The sequence below is a fragment of the Protomyctophum bolini genome (genome assembly GCF_963924005.1).
Source record: "Protomyctophum bolini genome assembly, chromosome: 5".
Lineage (NCBI taxonomy): Eukaryota > Metazoa > Chordata > Actinopteri > Myctophiformes > Myctophidae > Protomyctophum > Protomyctophum bolini.
Genome location: NC_137866.1, coordinates 10,523,486 through 10,547,632, shown reverse-complemented (window position 1 = coordinate 10,547,632; position 24,147 = coordinate 10,523,486). Strand labels below are relative to the sequence as shown.

The 24,147-nt window shown below is 43.2% G+C and overlaps 1 protein-coding gene across 3 annotated transcripts in view; it reads left to right on the top strand.

Annotated features, from left to right (window-relative positions):
• Window positions 1-713: 713 nt before the first annotated feature.
• scn8aa (sodium channel, voltage gated, type VIII, alpha subunit a) overlaps window positions 714-24,147 on the top strand; it is a gene marked incomplete at its 5' end in the record, with an annotated part of 51,331 nt that continues 27,897 nt past the window's right edge. For all 3 annotated transcript variants that reach the window (XM_080764635.1, XM_080764634.1, XM_080764633.1), the window contains 10 exons: window positions 714-989; window positions 10,914-11,047; window positions 13,731-13,811; window positions 14,383-14,511; window positions 15,287-15,378; window positions 18,602-18,823; window positions 19,184-19,247; window positions 19,410-19,551; window positions 22,683-22,889; window positions 23,326-23,613. In XM_080764635.1, the coding sequence (XP_080620761.1) occupies window positions 714-989; window positions 10,914-11,047; window positions 13,731-13,811; window positions 14,383-14,511; window positions 15,287-15,378; window positions 18,602-18,823; window positions 19,184-19,247; window positions 19,410-19,551; window positions 22,683-22,889; window positions 23,326-23,613 (1,635 nt within the window). The remainder of the gene's footprint in view (window positions 990-10,913; window positions 11,048-13,730; window positions 13,812-14,382; window positions 14,512-15,286; window positions 15,379-18,601; window positions 18,824-19,183; window positions 19,248-19,409; window positions 19,552-22,682; window positions 22,890-23,325; window positions 23,614-24,147) is intronic.

The following is a 24,147-nucleotide window of genomic DNA, read 5'->3' as shown; positions in this document are numbered from 1 at the left end:
CCTTTGCTCTGAGAGTGTACAAATGGACCTGTGAGGGTCCATTTGGTTCCATTTGTATACTCTCAGAGTTGCAAACCATTTGGAAACCCCTCAAGTAACCTAGAGGGACCTCACTTTAAGAACCGGTGAGGTATAGGAATACATAGGAATCATTAAAGGGAACCGTTAAGGAATTGGACCGTTAAGAGGGAACCGGAATACTAAAATCAAAGGATCCCAACCCTAGTCAGGGTTGGATTATGGGAAATTATTAAATATCGTAAATTTGATCTAAAGGCACTTCATTTAGTCTATTCGTATAATGTTCAATGGATTCACACATGTATGCACAAATGCAAGTTATATTTAGAAATGTAAAATATGTTTGAGATGAATAACATGACTTGAATATGACATTCAAATGCTCAATAAACCAGCTTTTGGAGGACAGGCCTGACACAGAGATCTACTGCCGGTACATGTATTAATTTAACTTTAAAATGTCAAATGAACAACTTTGCTGTGTAATGTGTATAGTAGGACTATCCTGTCAATGATGTGATAAATTGGCAGCATAATCATGCGTATCAAATCATGATGGGTCCTTGAAATAAAAACAAATGTTGAGAATTATTGATTGACCATTGCTGCTCTCTCTCTTCCCAGGTCACCCTACAGAGCTGGCTACCGTGGATGGTAGAACACTAAAGAGCAAGTAGCTGCAGGATGAAAACATGGCCGCACCCCTTCTCGCACCAGGACCTCACAGCTTCCACTATTTTACCCCAGAGTCTTTGGCGAACCTTGAGCTGCGTCTCGAGGAGGAAAAGAACAAGAAGCCGCCCAAGCAGGACAGCAGCTATCGTGACGATGACGACGAAAACAAGCCCAGGCCCAGCGGTGACCTGGAGGCCGGGAAGAGCCTCCCCTTCATCTACGGGGATACTCCTAAGGGAATGGTCGCGGTGCCACTGGAGGACTTAGACCCGTTCTACCAGAATACTCAGAAAGTGAGTTCCCAGTGTCTTCATGTCCCAAGTTTGATGCGTCTGCTCCTCTCACGTATATTACATACCATAAAGCCTGATTTATGCTGTGTTACACAGCGGTGTTGCTCGACGGAAACAACAGAAGTGGAAAACGCTTATAAATGTGTTATTCTTTTAGCCAATGACACGTCTTATGAAAATGAATTACGCTTAGATGGTGTGTGTTGGTCTGCAACCTCAGCCAGAATTCCAGTTCTAAGTATATATGTGCACATTAAGCAGATTATGATGCGCAGTTGCGCACAATGCGCACAAAGAAGAGTATGTTAAAATTGTTAAAAAGGCTAATTTGATTGTGTATATCAACCAAGAAGGATCTGATTGATGACATAGTCATAATTACCAGCTGCGTTATTATATCTGCAGAATTATGGGTGAAATAACTAGTGGGTTGTTGTTGTTGCAACTTGCTGGTTGCAATGCTGAGAGGTTGGCTAGAGTCAAAAAGTGTCTGGTTGCCTAGAGACGAGGCAGCCAATCAGAAAAATGGGTTGCCACTACCAACCTGATTAGACCAGCCTTGTAAAAAGAAACACAAATACATACTGTTAGCCTCATATAGCATAATAATTGTCACAAGTCATTGTTTGTCCAACATTTCTGCCTAACTCTACTCGTAACACTGCTGCTCCATTGTTCCCTATTACCTATGACAGAAAGACAGAAAGTGCTTTTAAGTCAACCTTTTTACTGCCTCGGCTGCCACCCTTAGATTTCCATATATGGAGCTGACCTGTTCTGACATTCCATATGTTGATCTGACCTCATCAAACCCTGTACAGTCAAGACACGTTCCATATATGGCCAGACTTCATCAAACCCTGTACAGTCAAGACACGCTCCATATATGGCCAGACCTCATCAAACCCTGTACACTCAATATGATGCCACCCTTAGATCTCCCTATATGGAGCTGACCTGTTCTGACATTCCATGTTGATCTGACCTCATCAAACCCTGTACATCAAGACATGCTCCATATGGCCAGAACAGAATTCATTCCATTTGTTGATCTGACCCCCCATGCTTCTTCTTATAGAAGAAGCAGTGTTGTGGTGGTTTTTGAGATTTGGACCTCCATTATATAGATCAAAAGGCTAGCGTACTGTCATCTTCTGTACTGTCTGACAGACGTTATTCCTTGATATTTTGCAATTGGTTCCAAGAAAAATTAGGCATAGCTGCAAGACAACCAGCATATTTGTGTATTTGTCAATCTGGCCCTAACACATATTGGGGATATTGGATTCTCTGTGCTATGATGAATTTCGAAAAACTTGCCTCCTCACAAAACAAAGCTTATCAAAGTGAGTGAGTGAGTGAGTGTGTTTTACTCTCTTTGATTTCATGATTGGGTTACAGAACATAATTACGTTTAACAGCTTGAAGGAGAAAGAGAGAGAGAGAGAGAGCGAGAGAGAGGCTTTAGTTGTTGAGGTGGTGGTTCTATGCCTCTGATGGCTTCCAGGGCTTTGGGGAAAAGGTCGGAGGCGGTAACTGTTGAAACACTGTTGTTCCACACGACAGACTTAACTAATTGTTCCAAAATGAAAACCAGCTGCACCGGGCGGGCTGAGATGACTCTGGCTGTCTAAAGGAGCCATGGCTCACTGAGGTTTGTGTCACATCTGAGAGGAGGTTGACTGTGATGGAGTGTGATGCTGTGCTGCTTTGGCTCTGGGGTGGATGACCTTGAAAGTCATCCCTGAGGGGCCACGGTGGCACAGTCAGTAGTGCTGTCACCTCACAGCTAGAAGGTGTGAGGTGTCCTGGGTGTCCTGGGTTCGATTCCCACTGGGGACGCTGTGGGCGCTGGGCGCGTTTTCCCTCCTCCGCGTCATCAGTGCCCATACCCGAGGCGGGGTTGGCGAAAGGGCCTTTCTGTGTGGAGTTTGCATGTTCTCCCCGTGTCTACCCCTATACTAGGGTAGGTACCCTCACAAAAAACATGCAGTAATCCTGGTCTCTAAACTACCTCCCCCTGGTCAGCCTGATGGAGGGGAAAGGAACTGGTCGGAATAATGTGTTCCTTCCACGCGCTACGCCCAGCTGGGGAAACTCCCCCCTGTCAGGTGAAAAGAAGCAGCTTGGACTCCTCATGCATAGAAGGAAGCATGAGGTCAGTCCGCTGCCCTCCTCAGGTTGGCAGAGGAAGTGTAGCGCCCAGGATTACATTAGATAATAGAGCACCGAAGTCCTGACGTAACTCACTCACCCCTTCGATTCCCCTGGTTCGCGGAAGTCATTTCTCTATGGAGAATAACATGGACTCATCTTAATATCGTCTACTATAAGCGTTGTGGTCCAAAAATAAACAAGCTGTCTGCATTATTGTCGGGGAGGTGTCTCTGTATCGTTTGCAACAGTTAGTCACTCATAATGATACAGTCTGTTTCTAGCGAAAATGTAACTAATTAAGTAGCAGTAACATTAGCAGTCAGTTGATTCTTCATATATGAGTGAAACGGCCGGGGTGACATGTTTATTTTTCAAACACAGTTCTTATATGAGGTGATCTAAAATCCCCCTATGGGGATTACAATACAAATAAAAAGTACACAAACTTGTGGATTTGCGCCCTCTACCGATATTGACGTCAGACTTCGGTGCTCTATTGACACATTACTGCATTTAGTAATGCATTTAGAAAATGTAAGATTTATTTTGTATCGACCAATAGCCGAGAAACACTGCACCACTTAATGACCTGGTGATGTATGATGACCCGTCAATGTTGTAATTTACTGGGAAGTCGGACGTCAAGAACTTCCAGAAAAGGGAGTTAGAATCTCAAGGGAAAGTGTAACCACCGGATTGACTGGTTGAGTCACCATTTTCAGGAAATGTGTCCATATAATCAATCGCATGTGTCTGCTCGCTCATACATAAGTTGCAATGACTCAGACATGGGTTTAATATGGAAGGTTAAGAGAACAGAATAAGGGCAACCATGGGAAAGGAATAGATCAGTGGTTCTCAATCTTTTTTAGGGTCTGGACCACTAGCATATGTCAGCTAAATAATGACTGTTAAAGCTGTTGATAATATGTCAACATTTTAATGACTTACTTTTTTTTATTTTTTTTCGGTATTCAGTATTTAAGTCCGACGTCATTTTGTAGTGCTACGTTACGTCCGGGTCCAAGTGGCACCAGCTCCCGTCCGCTTCTCATTGTAAATAGAATATCTAAACACGTGAATCTTTCTACAATGACGTTATTTTTCAGAAAGGAAGCCACTGAGGGTTAAAATGGGTCTTAATGCTTCCAACTCCAGTAGAATTATTAATGTTTTGTACAAGTGTCCATGACAAAGAAAATATATAATGTGTAGACAATAAAGACTATTATTATCATTATTATTGAAGGTGGTAACAGTCCATTTGCTCAGTACAATATTTCGGGGGCATATTTAGAATGTGTGCAGGCTTGAGTATGTTGAATCTAGTTTGCAAGGATTTAGTTGACACAATGAAATAAAATGGCGATCGTATTCCGTGCGGGGCAGACGGCCTGTCACAGCCAGATTTGGGAGAGCAGCAGCTTTGTTGTTGGTTGTTTTCGTCTCAGATTTAGTCCGACGGAGCATCACAGTATAACTCTATGGGGACACACAAGCGACACAAAAGTAGGACCCGGTAGTATCTCTGGAGGGGGTGCTCACGTCATGGCTAAACTGAATTCAGAGAGCCAGCAATGGGTAAAACGCTCCCAAAAAATGTAGTCTGTGACACATTCAAAGATTTTCCTTGAAGCTTTGTCATTGGTTGATTTGCCTGTCTACTTCCTGATTGGTCATTGACCGAGTCATTTCAACCGGGTTTTTTTTCCCCGACCAATGACAAAGCTTGTAGGAACATCTTTGAATGCAGATTGTGGCCCCTAGATGTGTAGACATACCTTGGTCTGTATGAAGAGAGTGGCCAGTGATGTGGATAGGATTAGGAGGGACTACAGACAGACGGCGGACTTGTCTGTCTCTGTAAGGGGCCGTTCACACCTGAGACACAACTGTCTCCTTTGTGTGTCCTCACTGTCCTGTCTCTTCTGTGTGTCGCACAGCTCACAATGCATTTCCAATGGGAGTCACGTGGTTTGATGACACAACCTTGTTGCATGGAGGGGGGAGGGCAGAAGACAGCCATGCAACAAGGTTGTGTCATCAAACCACGTGAAGAGACACGTCACAGAAGAGACAGGACACACAGAGGAGACAGCTGTGTCTCAGGTGTGAAAAGAAAACTGCACACGCCCAGTGTCTGGATAGACCAATCACAAGGATTGACACATAGCAGGAACAATGAGAAACTGTAGCCTCGCATAGCCAGCCTTCATCTGAGAAACTGCCCAACAGCGAGGATGTTGTTGGGAAGTACCAAGTGAAAGCAACAGAGGGGTATCGTTAACCAAAGTTCGACTGAATTCAGAAAAGCTGTAGTAAAACATGTAAAGCCCGGACTATTTATTATCAAAATTGGATTACCCTCGGACTCGAAGTGAAATTAGCTCACCCTCCCTCTGACTAAAATTAGAAAAGCATCACCGTCTCCCATTTTCCTCCAGGCCCACCTTTTCCTAAATTTCGACTGGTCCCTGACTCCCTATATGGGCTTGATTTAATTCACCTCAAATTAACAAATTAAATGAAGCCCTTAACAGTCAATATTTCATTTCAAGCTTCTGCCCCCCACAATACGCCCATATCCCCCCTCCCCAACACAAGAATGGTCCCCAGGTTGATCCTTAGTCAGGGTGGTGGCTGGTGGTCCGTCCCTTGAAAACCCCTGCAGTAGATGAATGTAGGTTCAAGGTTTTGACTTGGTCTTACCTATGAAACAATGCATTCTGTGCATATCATCATAGGCGAACATTCAGCAAAAATGGCAGATCTACAAGCTCACGATGCACCACAATTTGCGGACACCGTGAGCCTGTAGATCTCATCGCATCTCAAGAGATGTCATGTATAGAGAAAAAGGGACGGTGCCAAGTACTGACCCAGACCCTGTTCAACAAAGTATAGCCTAATAAGCCTATAGATATTATATGTGGTTATACAGGATTTAGGTTGTGAATGAGGGAGCAACCTGCTGTATATATATTATGTTCTCTAATTTTCTGAGTAGGAATATGGTTCTGTTGCAGTGTAGGAAAGTTGCAGTATTCATATACTCACTGTGAAACTTTTGGCTGATCTGAGCAATAGTTCCCCAACATAACAGTGACGAATCAACCCCTCTGAGGGCTCTGGTGCTACACCAAATCAAAAGGCCCCATGATTCATGGGTGTGTAACACAATCAAGAATGACACTTTTTGCATTTACGCGCCCAGTGAATGAACACGCATGCATTCAGTGCACAGCCGATGTCCCTAAGCGCTGCTCCCATACAGTTATATGCTCCCCGAGTGGTTAATACCTTACTGCTCAAGTCTATTTAATTAATTAGTCTTACCGGTAATCAGAGTTCACTATAGGCTAGTGTTTACATAATATATTGTATTTTAGAAAAATGGCTGAGAATCTAGAGTGCTGTGGAGAAACGCAACTGTTCTTTGGATGTGTATTGCACAGAATATGGCTTCTCAATATGACAAATCTGTCACTGTGTGTGTGTGTGTGTGTGTGTGTGTGTGTGTGTGTGTGTGTGTGTGTGTGTGTGTGTGTGTGTGTGTGGGTGGGTGTGTGGGTGTGTGGGTGTCTGTTTCCATCTGTGTGTCTCAGACTACCTCCCTCACTCACACAGCACATGCTGTCAGTTATGCAACACCACTAGTTCAGCAGTGCACAAGAAGGAAACAAGGTTCTGTTGCTGTCTGAAATGTGGAGCCAGGGCTGGACTGTTGATATGCTGTCACTCACTAATGCACAGTTCGCTCTTGCATTTCCACTCACGTTCCTACTTTGTTCTCATGGAAGCTTCTACAGTCGGTAGTCGCTAGCGGATTTCACTGTCTCTCCTTCTGGAGCCACGCAACCTTCCATGTTGTTGTGTTTGTCCTTCTCTTGCACATAGAGTAGCCTACAGTGTTAATGTATGTACACTGAGAGTCCAAACAATGCACAGATCATTAACCACATGAACCCTAGTATTCCTATTCTGGCAAAACATAGGCGAACATTCTGCGAAAATAGCAGATCTACAAGATTTATCACGATGCATCGAGAGCTTGTGCAATTTGTACATTTGTACGCACTCTGTCTCTGAGGTAAACACTGACGGTTTTAATGTGAAGGCTCCAAGTCTGCCTTTCTGCCACCGACAGCACCGCTGTCCTAATCACATTATGAGGAGCACCTCAAGCTAGTCTCATTGAATTGCCAGTGGGAGTGCGTGGATGCTGCTGGCGTTCTGTTCAGCCCTTACGTCAGACCAGGTATTGACCTTGGTGGGAAGGAAGGTGTCTTGTATGTCTTTGTCACGGAGAGCTAGCAGCCACACTGTAAAAATCTGGAGTGTTATTTTAGCTCAACGTGCGCAAATAGCTTCCATTTGTATTTTGTACACTGTCTGTGTTACAAATGGATAAATCACCACTGAGGATTTGACTGTGGTCTTGTAAGGGATATTGTGAGGTGGTCCTCATCGTAAAATAAAGCCCTGACAGGCTTAAGAAAAACCTAAAGGGATTTAAATTATTTCATTAGCTGCTTTTGCTGTTATTCAACAAAGTTATGTGATACAATGGTGTGTTCCATGCAAGGAGGAGAGAGGGGCAGATGTGGATGAAAGGATGGATACTCTCCACTTACCCACCCTGAGCAGTGTTATAGGGCTGGGACATGCAGTCTTGGATGATTTGCATTAGGATAGGCCTGGCTTAGCTGTAGGCGTATATCGGTATAGCACAATGTTGTACTAGCTAGTACTAGTGAAACAGGTCGTTCTCAGGGACAGAAGAGGGGGAGAGGGTGAGAGAGAGAGAGGGAGAGGGGCGGGGGGAGAATGAGAGAGAGAGAGAGAGGTAGATTGAGGGAAAAGGGAGGGGGAGATGAGGTGAGGACAGGGCAAATTGGAAGACGTGTGCAAGGATGCATGATCATCATTGCTCTACCCCTACAGTCAGTCAAAGATGTTACTGAAATGTGTCTTTACTGTGTAGGTCCTTAAAGGTTACACTCCACTGTTGCACCGTGCATCGTTTTACAGAAACATCACACAAAAACACAGTGCGCTTTAAGATGCTCTAGTCAGCCATGCTACAGCATTTGAAGGACAAAAAAAAAACAGCCACAGGCAGCAGCAGAGAAAGAATTCAAGCGCATACATACACCGACACCACCATTTCATCCTAAAGCAGATGATGGATTTCTGTCAAGAATGCAATTCTTTGTAAAGTGTTCACTCTGCTGTGACAGACAACAGTCAAACCACATGACTGGTGAAATGGCTGGAGCGGTGGCGAACGGGGCTGAGGCAGTGGCTGTCGCTGTGGCCGTGCCACATCATATTCCGTGATGGGTGAAGAAGGCAACGGACGGGGGGTTCAAAGCAGGTCTTTACGGATGGGCCGCTGTGGTCCACACAGATGCAGAAAGATGCTGCCGGATGACTGGAGCCTCTGTGCCGAGGCCCTGTTCCCTCTGCCTCCCACCCATCCCCCCTAGCTTCTCCCTGCCCTGCATCTCTCCAGTCTACTGCCTGCCTGCTCCACTCACTCACTCACTCTGTCCCTCTCCTCTCATCTCCTCTCCTCCTCTGGATTATGAAAATTTCAGTAGCTTTGCAGCAGTTTAGTCATGCGTTAAAGAAAGGACTCCTTCCTACATACCAGTTGTGTGTGTGTGTGTGTGTGTGTGTGTGTGTGTGTGTGTGTGTGTGTGTGTGTGTGTGTGTGTCTGAAAGAGTAGAAGAGTCGTGTAAATGCTCCTATTTTCCATTTACTGTAGACTACAGTAAATCCTGGAGACTTTTAATTCTGTTCATTTACATGCACACATACTGTACTGTATGCCCGAGTGTAGTGTATGCACATGCATGCATGGTTGTTGTGTGTGCTGGTTAAACATATGCACACGGCATATGTGTATGTGTGCACAACGGCTCTATTCAACTGAAATGTCATGCTGGTATTCTTGGCTTCTTCAAATGGCAACTGGAGCATTTCCAAGTGCATCACTAGGCCTATAGCTGGCCATACTGCTGAGTGAGATAATGTTGACAGCGTTTAGAAACCCTCAATGCTTTGTGCCCAGGTTGCTGTTCTGTGTCTGATGGCGATTGAGATGGCGACTGGGAGAGTATGTGAGAGAGAGAGATGATCTAATCATGATTCATGACTTACTGTACTTGACATGCGTAACTTTTAGCTGCACTGTCTGTGGATTCCAGTCAAATTAGTGTCGAACATGTCTCGGCCTCTGGCCTGAAAGTCTCCCCAGTTCCACTCGGTGGTTTGAATAGTCTCAAATCATTATGTTTACGCCCGATTTGTACTCGCAGTAGTTGCGCGCCGGTGTCTCGCCCCATGAATAGCAGATCTATACCTCACTACAGGTTGTGAGCTTGAAGGTCGGATATTTTCAGTGGGAGACAAAGTATGTTGTGTTAACGAGAAACCTCGATTCTAGTAGGATTAGCCTTGTTTGAATGCATATAGTGTAATATAGTGCTGTACATATAGTCATAGTGCAGCATGTGACATCATGTTGACTATATGTATTATGGCAGTGTATGTTACTTTACCTCAGTAAGGATCCAGCTACAAGGCCTCCCCTTGAGGCTAGGGCACTCTCCCCCTCCTCCACTCCCCCATATCTCGTTCTTCTTCCTCTAATTTGTCTTCGTCTTCTTCTCTCTCACCTCTGGCTCTGACACCGCTGTTTTCAGTCCTTAGCATGAGGCTAGCAGCTCTGTAGGCTGTAGGGGTAGGGCTTAATGCAGGGGGGGAGGATGCCTTGTTAAAAGCACAAGGCTATACACATCACTTTCTGCAAATGCACAGACTCATAAAGACTCATTAAAGTTTCATGTAAATCTCCATGTTTTATTCAAACAATTATGAGGTTATCCACTGAAAGAGGTTGCCAGCCCCCACTTGGTCTTTATTTCTTTCTTTCTCTCTTACTTGCTCGCTCCTCTCAAATACCACCACTGCCATGACAGCCAGTCAAGCAAGCAGGCTCTTGTACATGTTATGCCCAACATTTCCGGTTGAGAAACAAACATTGTAATTATTTGACAGGGGAAAACAACAACTAGTTGATGTTGCAAAACAATCCATCAGCCATTTTTACTGTATTAAAATGGGAAGATATGTTTCCAGTACTTTGTTCTTACAGAAACTCAATATGCATACAGTATATATGAATTATGAGTTTGTTTTGTTTGCACATGTGGATAGATGTGGAGAAAGATCTTATGGTACATTATTACGGATGGGAACCGCAAGTTTCCCAGTTCAAACACAGGCTCCCCCATGCAGAGTTAGTGTCGAAGTGTCCTTGAGCAAGACTCTGAATCCCTAATTACTTCCGATGTGCAGGTTGGTGCCTTGCATGGTTTCCTCCGGCATCGGTGTGTGAATGTGTGCGTGAATGGGTGAATGTAATGCACAATCTCTGTAAAGCACCTTGGATAAAAGCGCTATATATATGCACCATTTATTGGTGCTGTACTTAATGATTACTAATGGTACTGTGCAAAATGATTGCATTGTTTAAATTAATTAATTAATCTGCAACAGCTTCCTATTGTCTTCTTATAAACAATATGTGCAGTGTACTTGTTTTACACCTGTTTTAGACACTATACTGTTATATGATTTGTTATATTATTATAAACATGTATATCAGTGCACACGTATATTATAACAGTTATTTCTCTCTGTCACACTTTCCTCCCTCTCTCCCCCTCTGTCCTCCCTCTTTTTCCTTCTCTCCACAGACATTTATAGTGCTAAATAGAGGGAAGACAATCTTCCGCTTTAGTGCCAACCCTGCCTTGTACTTCATAAGTCCTTTTAACATCTTTAGGCGAATAGCTATTAAAATTTTGATACATTCATATCCTTTCAATTGGTGTCTCAACAGTTGGAGACAAAAGTGTTTCCTGTCCATGTCTATTATTCATGATGACGTTACCTCTGTCTTACTGCTACTAAATGATGTTCAGTGTTTAGATTGATTTATACATTGTCTTCTGTGCACCAAACACAGAAGATTTACAAGCTTTGTGAGCTTGTAATTTCTTCATAAATGAAGCATTAGACTGCTATACTGGACAGGTTGTGTACAGTTAATCAAGCTACAGTAACCAGGTAGCAAGAGTAGTAAATTGTTAACCCCTTTTTCTCCCCAATTTAGTCCTCGTTAATTCCTCCCCACACACTGCCGCCCCAGCCTGTAGGAGTACGAGCAATGACCAATATCACCCTCCCCCGGCTTCCCTCTGCCAATCATGGGCCAATTGTATTCGCATGACAAAGCCGGATGTACAATTGATTCGAACCCACAGCCTACTGTCCTAAACCTAAAGTAACTCTTAAATACGGGGTTAAATCAATGCTCGATTGTATTTATCATAATATAAGTACAGACACAATCACTCATTATCAATGGCCAACCAGCCTTAACAATCAGTGTTCATTGGTTAAATACTATGCCCTCATTCTCACACAGGCGTTCAGAGCATGCGGCCAGTCTAGCCGGAGGCCAGTGTCATATCGCTCTTCTGTAGAGAGAAGCTTCAATTAAAGAAATGGAAAGAAAGGCACAAATCATAGCACTGGCTGTGGCTAATCTAAGCAATCCTCCTCCAAGAAAGTAGGTCAAGTTGGACCACTGATTTACTGGATGTTGAAAATGACACTGAAACCAATCCCCATATGATACTATATAGGCCTCATCCAACGGCTTTGCTACAGACTCTGTTAAACACATTTTGACCGACAATCTGCAAGCCAATTCCTACTACAGTAGGCTGTATAGTGTATACCTACTGCATATAAATTATGCATACATGTATCAATTGTTCAAAACTAATTTGGGTTGCGCGAGCGTGTGTGTGTGTTTGATGATGCAGTGCATAAGGTTGAGTTGAGGTTTCAGTCATCATGGCTAAATGCCATGTGCTATTACTGACTAATCACGCTTGATTTAGGCTTAGTTGTATCACAACGATGATGTTTGCTCACAAATGTGACGTTTCTATGAGCTTATCAGTAAGTACATTTTTAGATCCGGCTTGTTATAACCTCAACACCTTGACGCCGGTGTGAAAGTGTATGGAAGCACATGCACTTCTGTCTGTGTTGAGAATGAGCTCACAGTTCTTTTTGTGTTCGTGTTGAGAATGAGCACAGTTCTTTTTGTGTTCGTGTTGAGAATGAACCATGTACTAAACTTCCACCGTATATCATTTGAATATTTCATGGGTAAAATAATGGCTTTTGTGGCAACCTGTGTGGCAAGCATGTACTCTTATCCACCAGCTGTTATGTGCTGCTTGGAGGTTTTCTAAAAGTGCTGCTCAAGCTTTAGAATTAGTTAGCAATTTAGCATTAATCTGCCTGTAGAAATGAATACTGGAGAACTCGGGTCGCCGACTCTTCTTCATCTTTGCCGAGATTTCTTCCCCTTTCGCCGACTCTTCGTCACTTTCCGGTCCGAGTTCTGTCTGAGAACTCGGACGGAAAGTGACGAAGAGTCGCTGAAACGGGAAGAAATCTCGGCACTGGAGCGCGCATCTAGCTACTGCATGATGATCATGCACGCTGATCAGACAGCAGATCAATAAAAGCATGCAAAAGCATTCAGCTTTCACAAGTGTCTCTCAGTCCCTGTCGCAGGGTAAACAAAACGTCATATAGCACATGGCTAATTGTACCGTGCCAGGGAGGAGGAGGCGGAGCGGCTGTAACTTTCTCCAGGCCAATAATGGATTTAATCATTCCAAATAGGTCTCCATTCATTGCTACGGTCGACATGCTCGTCTCACTGTCACTCGCTTTTAGTTTTGACTAACGCAAAGCAAAGCTATTGCTGCGCTGTGCAGAGATGAAGTGAAGTTGAACAGCCAAGCAGCAGCAAGCTACGCTACGCTAAGCTAACATCACCACCACCATGGCTGGTGTTGTGTTAGCTTAGCAGCTAAGCCTTAGCTTCTTGCAATGCTATAGCGTTCTCACTGCGGTCTCACGGTGCAGGCACTGTGGGCTGCTGCTTGGAGAGGAGAGGCTACAGGCGGCTCAGCGGCTGCTATGACCAAATTGATTGTGTGCAACATGACAACTGTTTTAAAGTATTGTACAGTGACAACTATTGAAACTTTATTGTAAACAAACACTGCGGTCCACCCAGCTCCCCCCCGTCCCGTCCCGATCACGGGATTAATAAAAAAAATTGGTTGTGTTGCTTTAGCATCGTTAGCACAGTAGCTAGCAGTAGCTAACATTCAGAAACTTGCAGCTGCTGAAAGTGCCCCGAAACGTGGAGAATATTCGGCAGAATCTGAAGAAGAGTCGTCGCGCGGCGAATCTTCTTAAGAGTCTGCCGAATATTCTCCACGGTTTGCCGACCTGTCTTGAGAAGTCGGCAAAAAGGGTAAATCCGCCGAGTGTTCTTGTTACCGTAGAAATCACATTATTGGTTCATAGCAGCTGTTTTGCCACTTTAGCCTTAAGTGGTGTGTCAGAGTGTTGTGTTGTGTGTTGTTTTTCCTCTATTTTGACATTTTCCTTGACTACTAACCCACTCTTTTCAGTGTGATCATCATGACTACTATTTTGACCAACTGCATATTCATGACTTTTAGTGATCCTCCCGAGTGGTCCAAACAAGTAGAGTAAGTACACACGCACTCACGCATGCACTAAACATGTACTGTGCACATGCACTAAAAATACACTAAACATGTATGCATGCGCTATAGAAGTATGCATTCTCAATTATCCTTGATGGTAATGGCTCAGACAGTGATGTAATCATCCAGATAAATATAAAACATGTTTAATAATTTGTTGAGGTGGCCCCGATCTTCTGTGAGCAAATCAGGGGGTTTAAGCTTAGATCTGTGAACCGTTTACTTTATAGGATAATCTTTACACTTTACAGTTAATTGATTCAGATCAGGCTAAAAACGGGGAACACCCCTCCCAGTAGAACGGGTCGGGCATTCCCCCCAAATCCCCCCGAATATCCTGTAGTGTGCTGAGCCCTGAATTAACCATATGACCGTGAAATCATGAGTCATTTTTTGGCAAGCGACTTGCATTACCCATCACATGTCTTTACCCTCTCTACTCTGTTTTGGTATTTATCCAGCTAATGAGAGCATGAGACACATTTAGAAAATCACTAAGCCTTGATCCAGCCAGTTTGCCCTACTAATTCTGTAAAACATTTTTGTCTTCCAGGTACACATTCACTGGAATTTATACGTTTGAGTCTCTTGTAAAGATCTGTGCACGAGGATTCTGTATAGACGGTTTTACATTCCTTAGAGACCCATGGAACTGGCTGGACTTCATGGTCATTTCTATGGCGTAAGTACTTTTAAAAATGTCTCTTTTTCTTGACTATGTAATGTTCTCTATGCTATTTTAATCTCAAATTTTGTCTTTACAAATATGATGACAAATAATCAGATTGAAAATATATTCAATGATGTATTTTCTTTCTTTCTTTCTTTCTTTGATATCACATCCATTTCCTCTGTCAATCTGAGTTTCCACTGACTTCACTGTTGGATGGAACACTTCCATCAGACACTCAGCAGCCTCTCTGCAGACAACTCACGTCCATCCATCTGATTTATAATTTTAATCTTTCTCGTCCTCTGTAATTTACCTTCCTTCTGTCCAGTTTGAGGCACCGTGTCGTCCTGCCCACTGCTGACATGATGTATCTCACCCACCATTAGTTTCCATCCTGGCTCCTTTATAGGCTTTCACCATCTGTGTGCATGTAAATAATGAGCTGTTGTAACTGTGGTTTGATCCTGCAGGTATATAACAGAGTTTGTAAACCTAGGCAATGTCTCAGCTCTGCGCACGTTCAGGGTGTTGAGGGCATTGAAAACTATTTCTGTAATTCCAGGTAAGACAGGATTGGGGTGGGGTCGAGGGCGGGGTTGGTGTTAGGTGTGCGTGTCTTCTATCTTTCCTTTATTTCCTCACGTCCGCCCCCTCCTCCTTCCTCCTCCTTCGTGGACAGGCTCTGTGAGTGGCGTCGTTCCTTCTGGTTCGGTGGTGTTGTGCTCTTGCGTGTGTGTTTTTGTCATTGGTGTCTGTTCTGTGTGTGATCCTTCCCCTATTCCAGATATGTAACAGAGTTTGTGGACCTGGGCAATGTATCTGCGCTGAGAACGTTCAGAGTTCTCCGAGCATTGAAAACTATCTCTGTCATTCCAGGTGAGACTCAGTTTAAACACTAAGGCTGACCCTCTCACCCTTTTCTTTTTCTACTCACTATTATGATTACGATTATGTTTTATTGACAGTGACCAAAACAATTAAAAATACTAATTGGAGGCAACCCATTTTTTATTTATTTTCCCCTCTGAAAATTATCAAAAATGGTACTAATACATTTTTGATAGGCTTTGCAGTCTATTCTAGGGCCTCCACCAAAGTGTCTGCACTCTCTTTTGCCCCTGTAGCACTCTCATTCTGAGGCTTCTTTCCAAAGGCAGCTGTGGTTTTCCTCAGAAAATGGCTCTGTTCACTAGCTTACTAGCTTTTGGAATAGACTATGTCCAATCCATGTCCTAGTAAATTTGATAGAATATAAAGTATTATTTTTAACACTACCCTAAAGGTACCATGGCATTCAGCCAAATATTGAATTGTATTTAATTATTTTTACATTATTTGTGAACATTACCACCAACAACACATTTATAAAGCAAGATCCTTATAGTACAAGAGTACTTATCAGTTACAAGAGGATCATTAAGATATATTTGGATTGGAAACGTGATAAACTCACTTAAAGTGTTTAATTTTAAAATACAAATAATATATATCTTTGTGGTTATACCAATTTAATTGGAGAATAATCTTCCTCCTCAAACTTAAGAGAAATCTTGTGTCGATGTTCAGATGAGAAATGGCATAGCTCTTAGAGAGATCCCACAGAATATACCCATTATTTATTTATGTATGAAGACTGCCAAGCCTAGTTTGTGAACATTTCTCTTATGCTGCATGATGCTTTTGAGTCACTTGCTTTATAATATAAGACTACTAAGAGCTTGGCTGACAAATGGCATTGGAAGTTTGATTTGCCTTTTTATTTTTTTACAACTTTTTTACAACTTACTTGAATGATATCACGTGGAACAAGAAACAGCATTGTAGACGTTTTTAGGGATACTGATGGATTGATTGAATGACCTGCATACATCTGTCTATCACCTGACAGAAGATGTTGATCAAAACAACAATTGTATTGGCTCATTCAAAAGGCTCTTGTACACCTGAATAAAATCTTTGTGACAGGAGCATTGGTTGAGTAGATATGTATTCCTTAAGGAATCGGGACATCTTTAGTCTTCACTTGTTCAGAAAGGATTTAATAGATAAAGGTTCAGTCAAGGACATTGACTTCATGTCAGGCATGTGTAATGCTGATGAATGGAACCAACATCATTATATTCAAAGTAAAGAAAGGCAGGGTCAGCAGTGACTAATCATCACATGCACTTCATTAGTGGTAATTGGGTGCACCTTGTGGCAAAAATAGCAGATCTTCAAATTGGGACATGTTGTGAGCTTGTAGATTGGCTATTTGATTGTAGAGCGAAATCAGGAAGGGGGCCTAGTATAGAGCCCTGGGGAACACCAGTCAACTAAAGTACCGATAATATGGTTGAAGTTATTTATTTATCTTGAAAATCCTGCATCAGCATTTTACAGCTCAATAGTAATATGAGTAATAGTATAGTCAGTCTTATTACATTAAACTAACAGATTAAAAATAAAGCATAACAATATCTAGTGAAGTATACTACATCTCATAACGTAAGTCACCAGGCTGTATGTTGGGCCAGGCAGAAGATTAAGGATAATGGGGGAATGGTGTTATTTAGAAAATCTATTCATCTTTTTAAATCAATAGTTGTAGATTGATATTCAACTTTTACCCAGATGACAATTTATGCACTTTGGAAATGTAAGGCCTGAATTGAGAATAGTATCTCCAGAGCAATTGGGCATATTATTGTAATGTAATATTTCAGCTAATGCTGTTAGCTTATCCAAAATTGACAATTGACTTAATTATGTTAGCTTGTCCAAAATTGACAATTGACCTGATACATGGGTCGAGTAAATCTCTGGAGTTAAAAAAAGAAGAAGTTATCTTTATTAGGTTCCTTTTTTACTGGGAATATACAAATATTTATACAAGCCAAAATTTTGACCACACTTTTTAAGAATATGTATTTGTACACTTTATGAAGCCTATCTGTAGAGACCAAACAGCCAGGGGCTGATGGCCAACCTGGTTCCATGTTGTTTGAGTTTTTTGCTGGACCCAAGTGAATGCTGCCAGAGGAGGCCTGTCTGGAAGGTAAATCGATTTTGTCTCTTGCAAAAGATGCGGATGGGATAGGATACATGGTTCGGGTAAGGGGAGTCAGTGCTTTTCCCAAAGGATACCCATATGTATAGGTACTGTATAAATATATACACACACAAACAAGGCAGTTCAAGAAAGTGCAATTGGCACTGGCATTGAATTGTTCCTTTTCAGCCTTGGAGTTTAAATGACTTGCATGCCGTTTCTAGCCCCCGTCCCCTGCCTGTGCCTCTGACCGTCCCTCTCTCATGGCCCCTTTGCCCTTGTCGTGCCGCTCTGCTCTCTTTCCTATGGGATTTCCTCTCACTCTTCTTCAGAGTCTTTCTTCATCCATCATTGGCAGTGCAGCTCTCTGGAAGTCTCGTCCCCTCTTTAGCTGAGAGGAGACTCTGTGTGTAGTGACTCTCCAGTATAAAAGCCTGTTCGTGTAATTGGATACTCTGCCAAGTTTGGATGCTGCGAAGATAATGGCTCTGAAAAAGAAAAGAAAGGGAATGCTCTCAAGTACTAACTGTTTGTTTTGTTTGTAGAAATTATGTTATGTATGTCTAGTCTTGTCGATTTTGTCCAAAATATATGACTATACCTAGTACCTACCTATACAGTACCGTGTATGTAGTTGCATATATTCAGTACAGCAATCCTGTGAGCCTCCCCCACTACCGGGGCAGGTAAACACACACATGTGTTCTGCACCTTTACTTAATATATAATCATAATACCATTTTATTTTTGCAAATATTAAAATGTTTCTGCATTATTTATTGCTTTAGAAGTAGAGTCTAGATAGTTTTTATGCAGGTATTCAGCCTAGCATTTCAGAGAGACCTATTATTACCCTGACCCTTATTTCCTAAATCTAATCTAAACTTCCCCAGAAAGGATTAGTGTCTTCAGCATTACTACTGTAGTGTACATGCAATAGCATTGCATTACCGTACCTCCAACTGAATTAGGGAGACATTAGATGGACATTAGATAGGTAGGTAGGCACGGCCGGCATTAGCAGCGTCCGCATCATGTCCTGGATTTGTGTGCGTGGCTTACGTCTAGGTCTGAAGACCATTGTGGGCGCCTTGATCCAGTCTGTGAAGAAGCTATCGGACGTGATGATTCTGACGGTGTTCTGCCTGAGTGTCTTTGCGCTTATCGGCCTCCAGCTCTTCATGGGCAACCTGCGGCAGAAGTGTGTGATCTGGCCAATCAACTCCACCGTGAACTACCTGGCCAATGGGAGCAAGGGGTTTGACTGGAAAGAGTACATCAATAACGATAGTGAGTAGATGCTGTACAGCCACATGACGTGTTGTAAACTCACATATTGACAGATACAACAAAATCAGTTTTATGTAATTTCATCTTGCTTCATTTCAATGCGTTCTGTTGTTGAGAATCGTCAGACATAACTTCACTACAATCCCATATACTGAATCTAGAAATAAAATGTCTTATATGATACATTCTTGGACAAAACCTGAAATTATTATTATTATTATTAAATTAAATGCATGGGCAGACGGAAGTTGAGTTTTGAAATTGAACATATTGAATAGACGTCGCAGGAAAATGAATGAACCACTGTAGATGCCAAAGGACAAATGACTCATATTGGCTCTGTGTCTGTGCTCTCCTCAGCCAATTTCTATGTCTTGCCTGGCCAACTGGATGCTCTGCTCTGTGGGAACAGCTCTGACTCTGGGTGAGTAGCCTTTGCCCTCCCCCTCTTCTTCTGCCACTGATGCCACCAAGAGCTACCGTCAGCAGTCTGCCTGACGCCAGACTAGCATATGCAAACCTGCGATGACTCATCACCCCCTGGGCTACACATGTATGAAACTAAACCCCCCCCACCCCCTGTTAGGCGCTGTCCGGAGGGCTACACATGTATGAAAGCTGGGCGGAATCCGAACTACGGCTACACCAGCTTCGACAGCTTTGGCTGGGCCTTCTTGGCTCTCTTTCGGCTCATGACACAGGACTTCTGGGAAAACCTCTACATGCTGGTAAGACTTCTGCATTCACAAGTCTGGCATCTGTCATTTTCCCCCTAGCCCCCCCCCCCCCCCCCCCCCCCACATTACATTACATGTGATCCATTACTTTAAGTGTGTTAAATGGTTATACCCTTATTCCTGTCAAAGGCAGAGAGGCCGTAGCTGTCATGTACAGTAACCCCCCCCTCTTCACTATCTCACTCTTACAATCATTCCACTTCTCTAAATGAAAGGGGAACAGTAAGAGGAGTGGGGGGGTGCCCACTCACCCTTAAAAAATAATCATTATTGTCCATTATAGGCAGGACACATGCACTAACTACAGTAGAGCATTATGTAGTAGAGAGCCTGTACAAACATGGGTATCCCTATATAGATAAGACTTTGACTTCCTGTCAAAAGATAACCCCTAACGCAATACCACTTATTGAATTTAAGGCCACATCTGCATCCTGTGGCCGGACCGTGGCTGCCATGTCTGTCTCAGCAGAAAGCAAGCTATACTCTTGTAATGGGGTGGAGAGACACTCAGAATTCAGCATACATGGAGCCAGAACAGTGGGAAGGAAGTATTAAATATTAACGGGCCAGGATTACAGTATGGCCACCAACCAGTGAGGGAGATGAGAGCTGATGGGTGCATCCCAGCTCCTACTGCTATTTCTGGTGCATACAGAGGCTCTGTAATGCTATTATGTATGTTTGGAGTGACGAATGCAGCCAGCATGTTTAGGTTCGCTGTAAACCTTTTTTCATGGGTACTAATATCATTTTGTATGAAATTGGCTGAAATTGTGTATGGCAGAGCACGAGCAAATTAGATATTATTTTTCATAGTTGACCCCCCTCTTCCCAGTATCTTAGCTGCCTACGTCCATAGAAATCTGGAGTTTTGATGTAGCACTTTATGCCATGGCATGTAGGCGAATAATCACAGATGCTGAGGGCAAATTTCTTTGTGTTTTTATTTAGATGCATGATATTTGGCTACATGTGGGGCGGGAAATATATTTGACTCATCATGACAGTTTCTGTTCCCTATGCTAGTAGTGGAGTGTCATGGTGTGTTCCATTGCGTTTCCCTGCGCTGCATGTAAACTGCATTCATAATTGATTGTGGACAAGGGAATTGCCCTGCTGTATCCTAGGAAGTCATTTTTTTCCTGGCTCTACTCCCTGCAGACAACAGTCCCTCTTCCAAGTCATAGCTGTGGAGAAGGGAACATTTGTAACCACTTAGTTAACACCCTTTAGTCTTGGAGAACTGGACTGTACTTTAACCGCTTTTTCTGTCTACACCAAATCTCTTCACCCCCAAAATGGCCAACCTACAAGCTGTTAATTCCCCCAGAATGTGGATGCTGAGAGGTTCAAGTGATCATTTGAGGCTTTTTGTTCAAAACGGGCCAATCCTGCAAACTTTGAAAGCCAATGTTAGCCAATTAGGATAGAATATGAAATATCGGACCGATCTGTCTTGAGCACATGACTGTAGAAATACTGTGTAACGATTTGTGGGATATTTGGACAGAATCTGGAGGAGTAATATAAACTAGAAAATTAGAGTGTGGTTGCCTCAATCCCCAATATAGGACCCTCCCAGCAATTTCTTAATCATGCTTAGTCATCTTAGTGATCCTGTTTAATGTAAGTAATTCAGGGGGATTTATGCCCCCAAAAATGATATTTTTGCAAGAAATGGTTAAAAATGGAACACAATTTTACTTTGTCCATTCACTTCACGTTAATAAAGCAATAAGCCACAAGAGGTCTCAGGTTACCGGGTATATTTATTTTATAATGGCTGAGAGGCGTTGTGTCCGACCCTCGTCCGTCAGACTGCAGATGGACAGAGAGACACTTCAGATATGTTCCCAAACCTCACGAGAGTGTATTGCTGGGAAATGGATAACAAATTCGATTTTCCCCCTGATTTGTCTCGCATAAAAAAAGCCATTTTAGTATGAACATCTTCACCACATCCATTACCATGGAGCTAAAAATGGTTCAGAAGTTCACGTTCATTCTCCCATTGGTTCAGAAGCTGTGTTCACGTTCTCCCATTGGTTCAGAAGCTGTGTTCACGTTCATTCTCCCATTGGTTCAGAAGCTGTGTTCACATTCTCCCATTGGTTCAGAAGCTGTGTTCACGTTCATTCTCCCATTGGAACCAACCATTCAGAAGCGGGAATTAAACCGGCTCGCTCGCTATTTCTGTCTTCAGTACAACCTAGTCATTCTACCCACAATGCATTGCCTGTTCATTTAGCCATCCAAAAGTGGTTCTGGGCTGGCGGACATTCTGACGAGTCATAATATGACTCATCATTAAGAGGGAGGAACTGACTGAAAGGTCAATACTGACAATGCGATAGGGTCAGAGGTCACGGCTCACATGTCACCAATGTGACATGTGATTTTTGCCCTGATAGTCATAGTAGTTTGACAGGAAACGGGGAGAGATATGGGGGGGGGGGGGGGGGACACGCAGCAAAGGTCGTCGGGATCGGGTTTAGCAGCCTAGGTGACCGCTATGCCCGGGCCGTCACACAAATAATTTGCGATTAACAATTTAGTTTTTGGCATTATGAACATTATGAATTAGAAAATAGAAATTGCAATTCCGTTTTCCTTTTAGGTTTCGTAATAAGAAAGTGCACAGGGCAGCGACCAGGGCAGACATTACTGGCATTTCTTTGAATTGTGGAAATCGCAACGACATTGCTACGACAGTAATATGCAATGTGGCCCTCTGGAGTGAATGAGGAACTATAGTGGCCCTTTCCATCGTCAAAGTTACCCACCCTTGCTCCCGTGGGTCGCGACTCGCGACCCCTCGGGGGGGTCGCCAAATTATTTTGGGGGTTCCTTAAATTATTTCCCTATTTATTGTTTTGCAGCTGAATGGCTGGAAAATGGAAATGAAGAGTTTGCAGCAGCATGCATAAACTTTTCTTAATGATTATATCTGACTGCAAAAATAACCTTAATAATAGAGAAAATATATCATAAATGAATACTGAAACCAATTTGTATTGGTGGTGGGGAAGGGGGGGCGGGGAGGGGGTCACGAGACATTTCCGGGGGTCCCCAGCCAAAAACATTGAGAACCGCTGCTCTATACCACCTCCTCCCCACAGACGCTGAGGGCGGCCGGGAAGACCTACATGATCTTCTTTGTGCTGGTGATCTTCGTGGGCTCCTTCTACCTGGTCAACCTGATCCTGGCCGTGGTGGCCATGGCCTACGAGGAGCAGAACCAGGCCACCATGGAGGAGGCGGCGCAGAAGCTGGCAGAGTTCCAGATCATGCTGGAGCAGCTGAAGAGACAACAGGAAGACGCCCAGGTTTGACTTTCTGCCATTTCGCCTGTTGTTCAGGAGACAAGCGTATCTTTCATTTTGATCACATAGTAAAGGTGGAAGCTCGGCACAGATCTGCACGTAGAAATAGGCTTGGTTATTTACCTGCATGGTTACTTATAATCCTCCATCACCCATGTAAGTAGAAATTGTTTTACTTACTGTATGTATTCAAGTAAGTATACATAGGTTTAGTTATCCATTTAAATACAAATAGGTTTAGTACTTACCCATGTAAATAGAAATAGGTTTAGTATAGGCTACTTCCATACTTAAGGGCTGTTCACACTGAGCACTATTATAAAAATCACACCCGTGTGAAGTGAGGGGCGCTCTTATCATCATACATCATCTCATTCTCAACCATTGTTTTACTGAGTCATAGTGGCGCCATCGTTGTGACTCTTGTGTTCCGCGGCAGACGGCTGCCATGGCGACCTCTGCGGGCACACAGTCAGAGGATGCGGTGGAGGATGAGGGTGGTGACGGCCACCTGTCCTGCAGCTCCTCGGAGATGTCCAAGCTGAGCTCCAAGAGCGCCAAGGAGCGACGCAACCGCAAGAAGAAGTGGAGGCAGAAGGAGCAGGACAAGGAGAAAGGCGACAGCGAGAAGTTTGTGAAGTCTGAGTCGGACGATGGCGGCAGCAAGAGGAGCCGCTTCCGTTTCCCCGACAACCGCCTGGGTCGAAAGTCTTCCATTATAAATCAGGTTGGGAGAGAGAGAGAGAGAGAGAGAGAGAGAGTGAGAGAGAGAGGTCGTCTTTGGGCAGAATGTAATGGAGTGTGAGGGTGGGTGAATGGAAATTTGCATGATTTTTCAGGGTTTTCTTTAATTTACTTTGAAAGTTGAAATATTTAGGTTGCTAAACGGACCATAGGAATTAACCACGCCATTATGTGCCACATCTATTGAGACCAAAATATAAAATGGGAATAGACTTACATGTATATACTGTGTAGATTAGAACACAGATATCAATGAAGGTTGCATATTAGACAGTGAATTCGATCAAATGAGTGAGCATTTCAGATGTATGTTGCAACAGAACAGCGTTGCATAAGCTCACACACTACAGGGTGTGTTCTGCTCAAAGATACAGCAGGCTCTGAATTATTCACATTGATTAATGTTATATATGAATGTTTCAGCGGGAGAAGTCCTACAGCTTTGATAATCACTGCTAACTCTGGCTGTGCTGGCACTCAAATCATGCCGTTCCAAAGAGTACTACAAGAGAGCGAG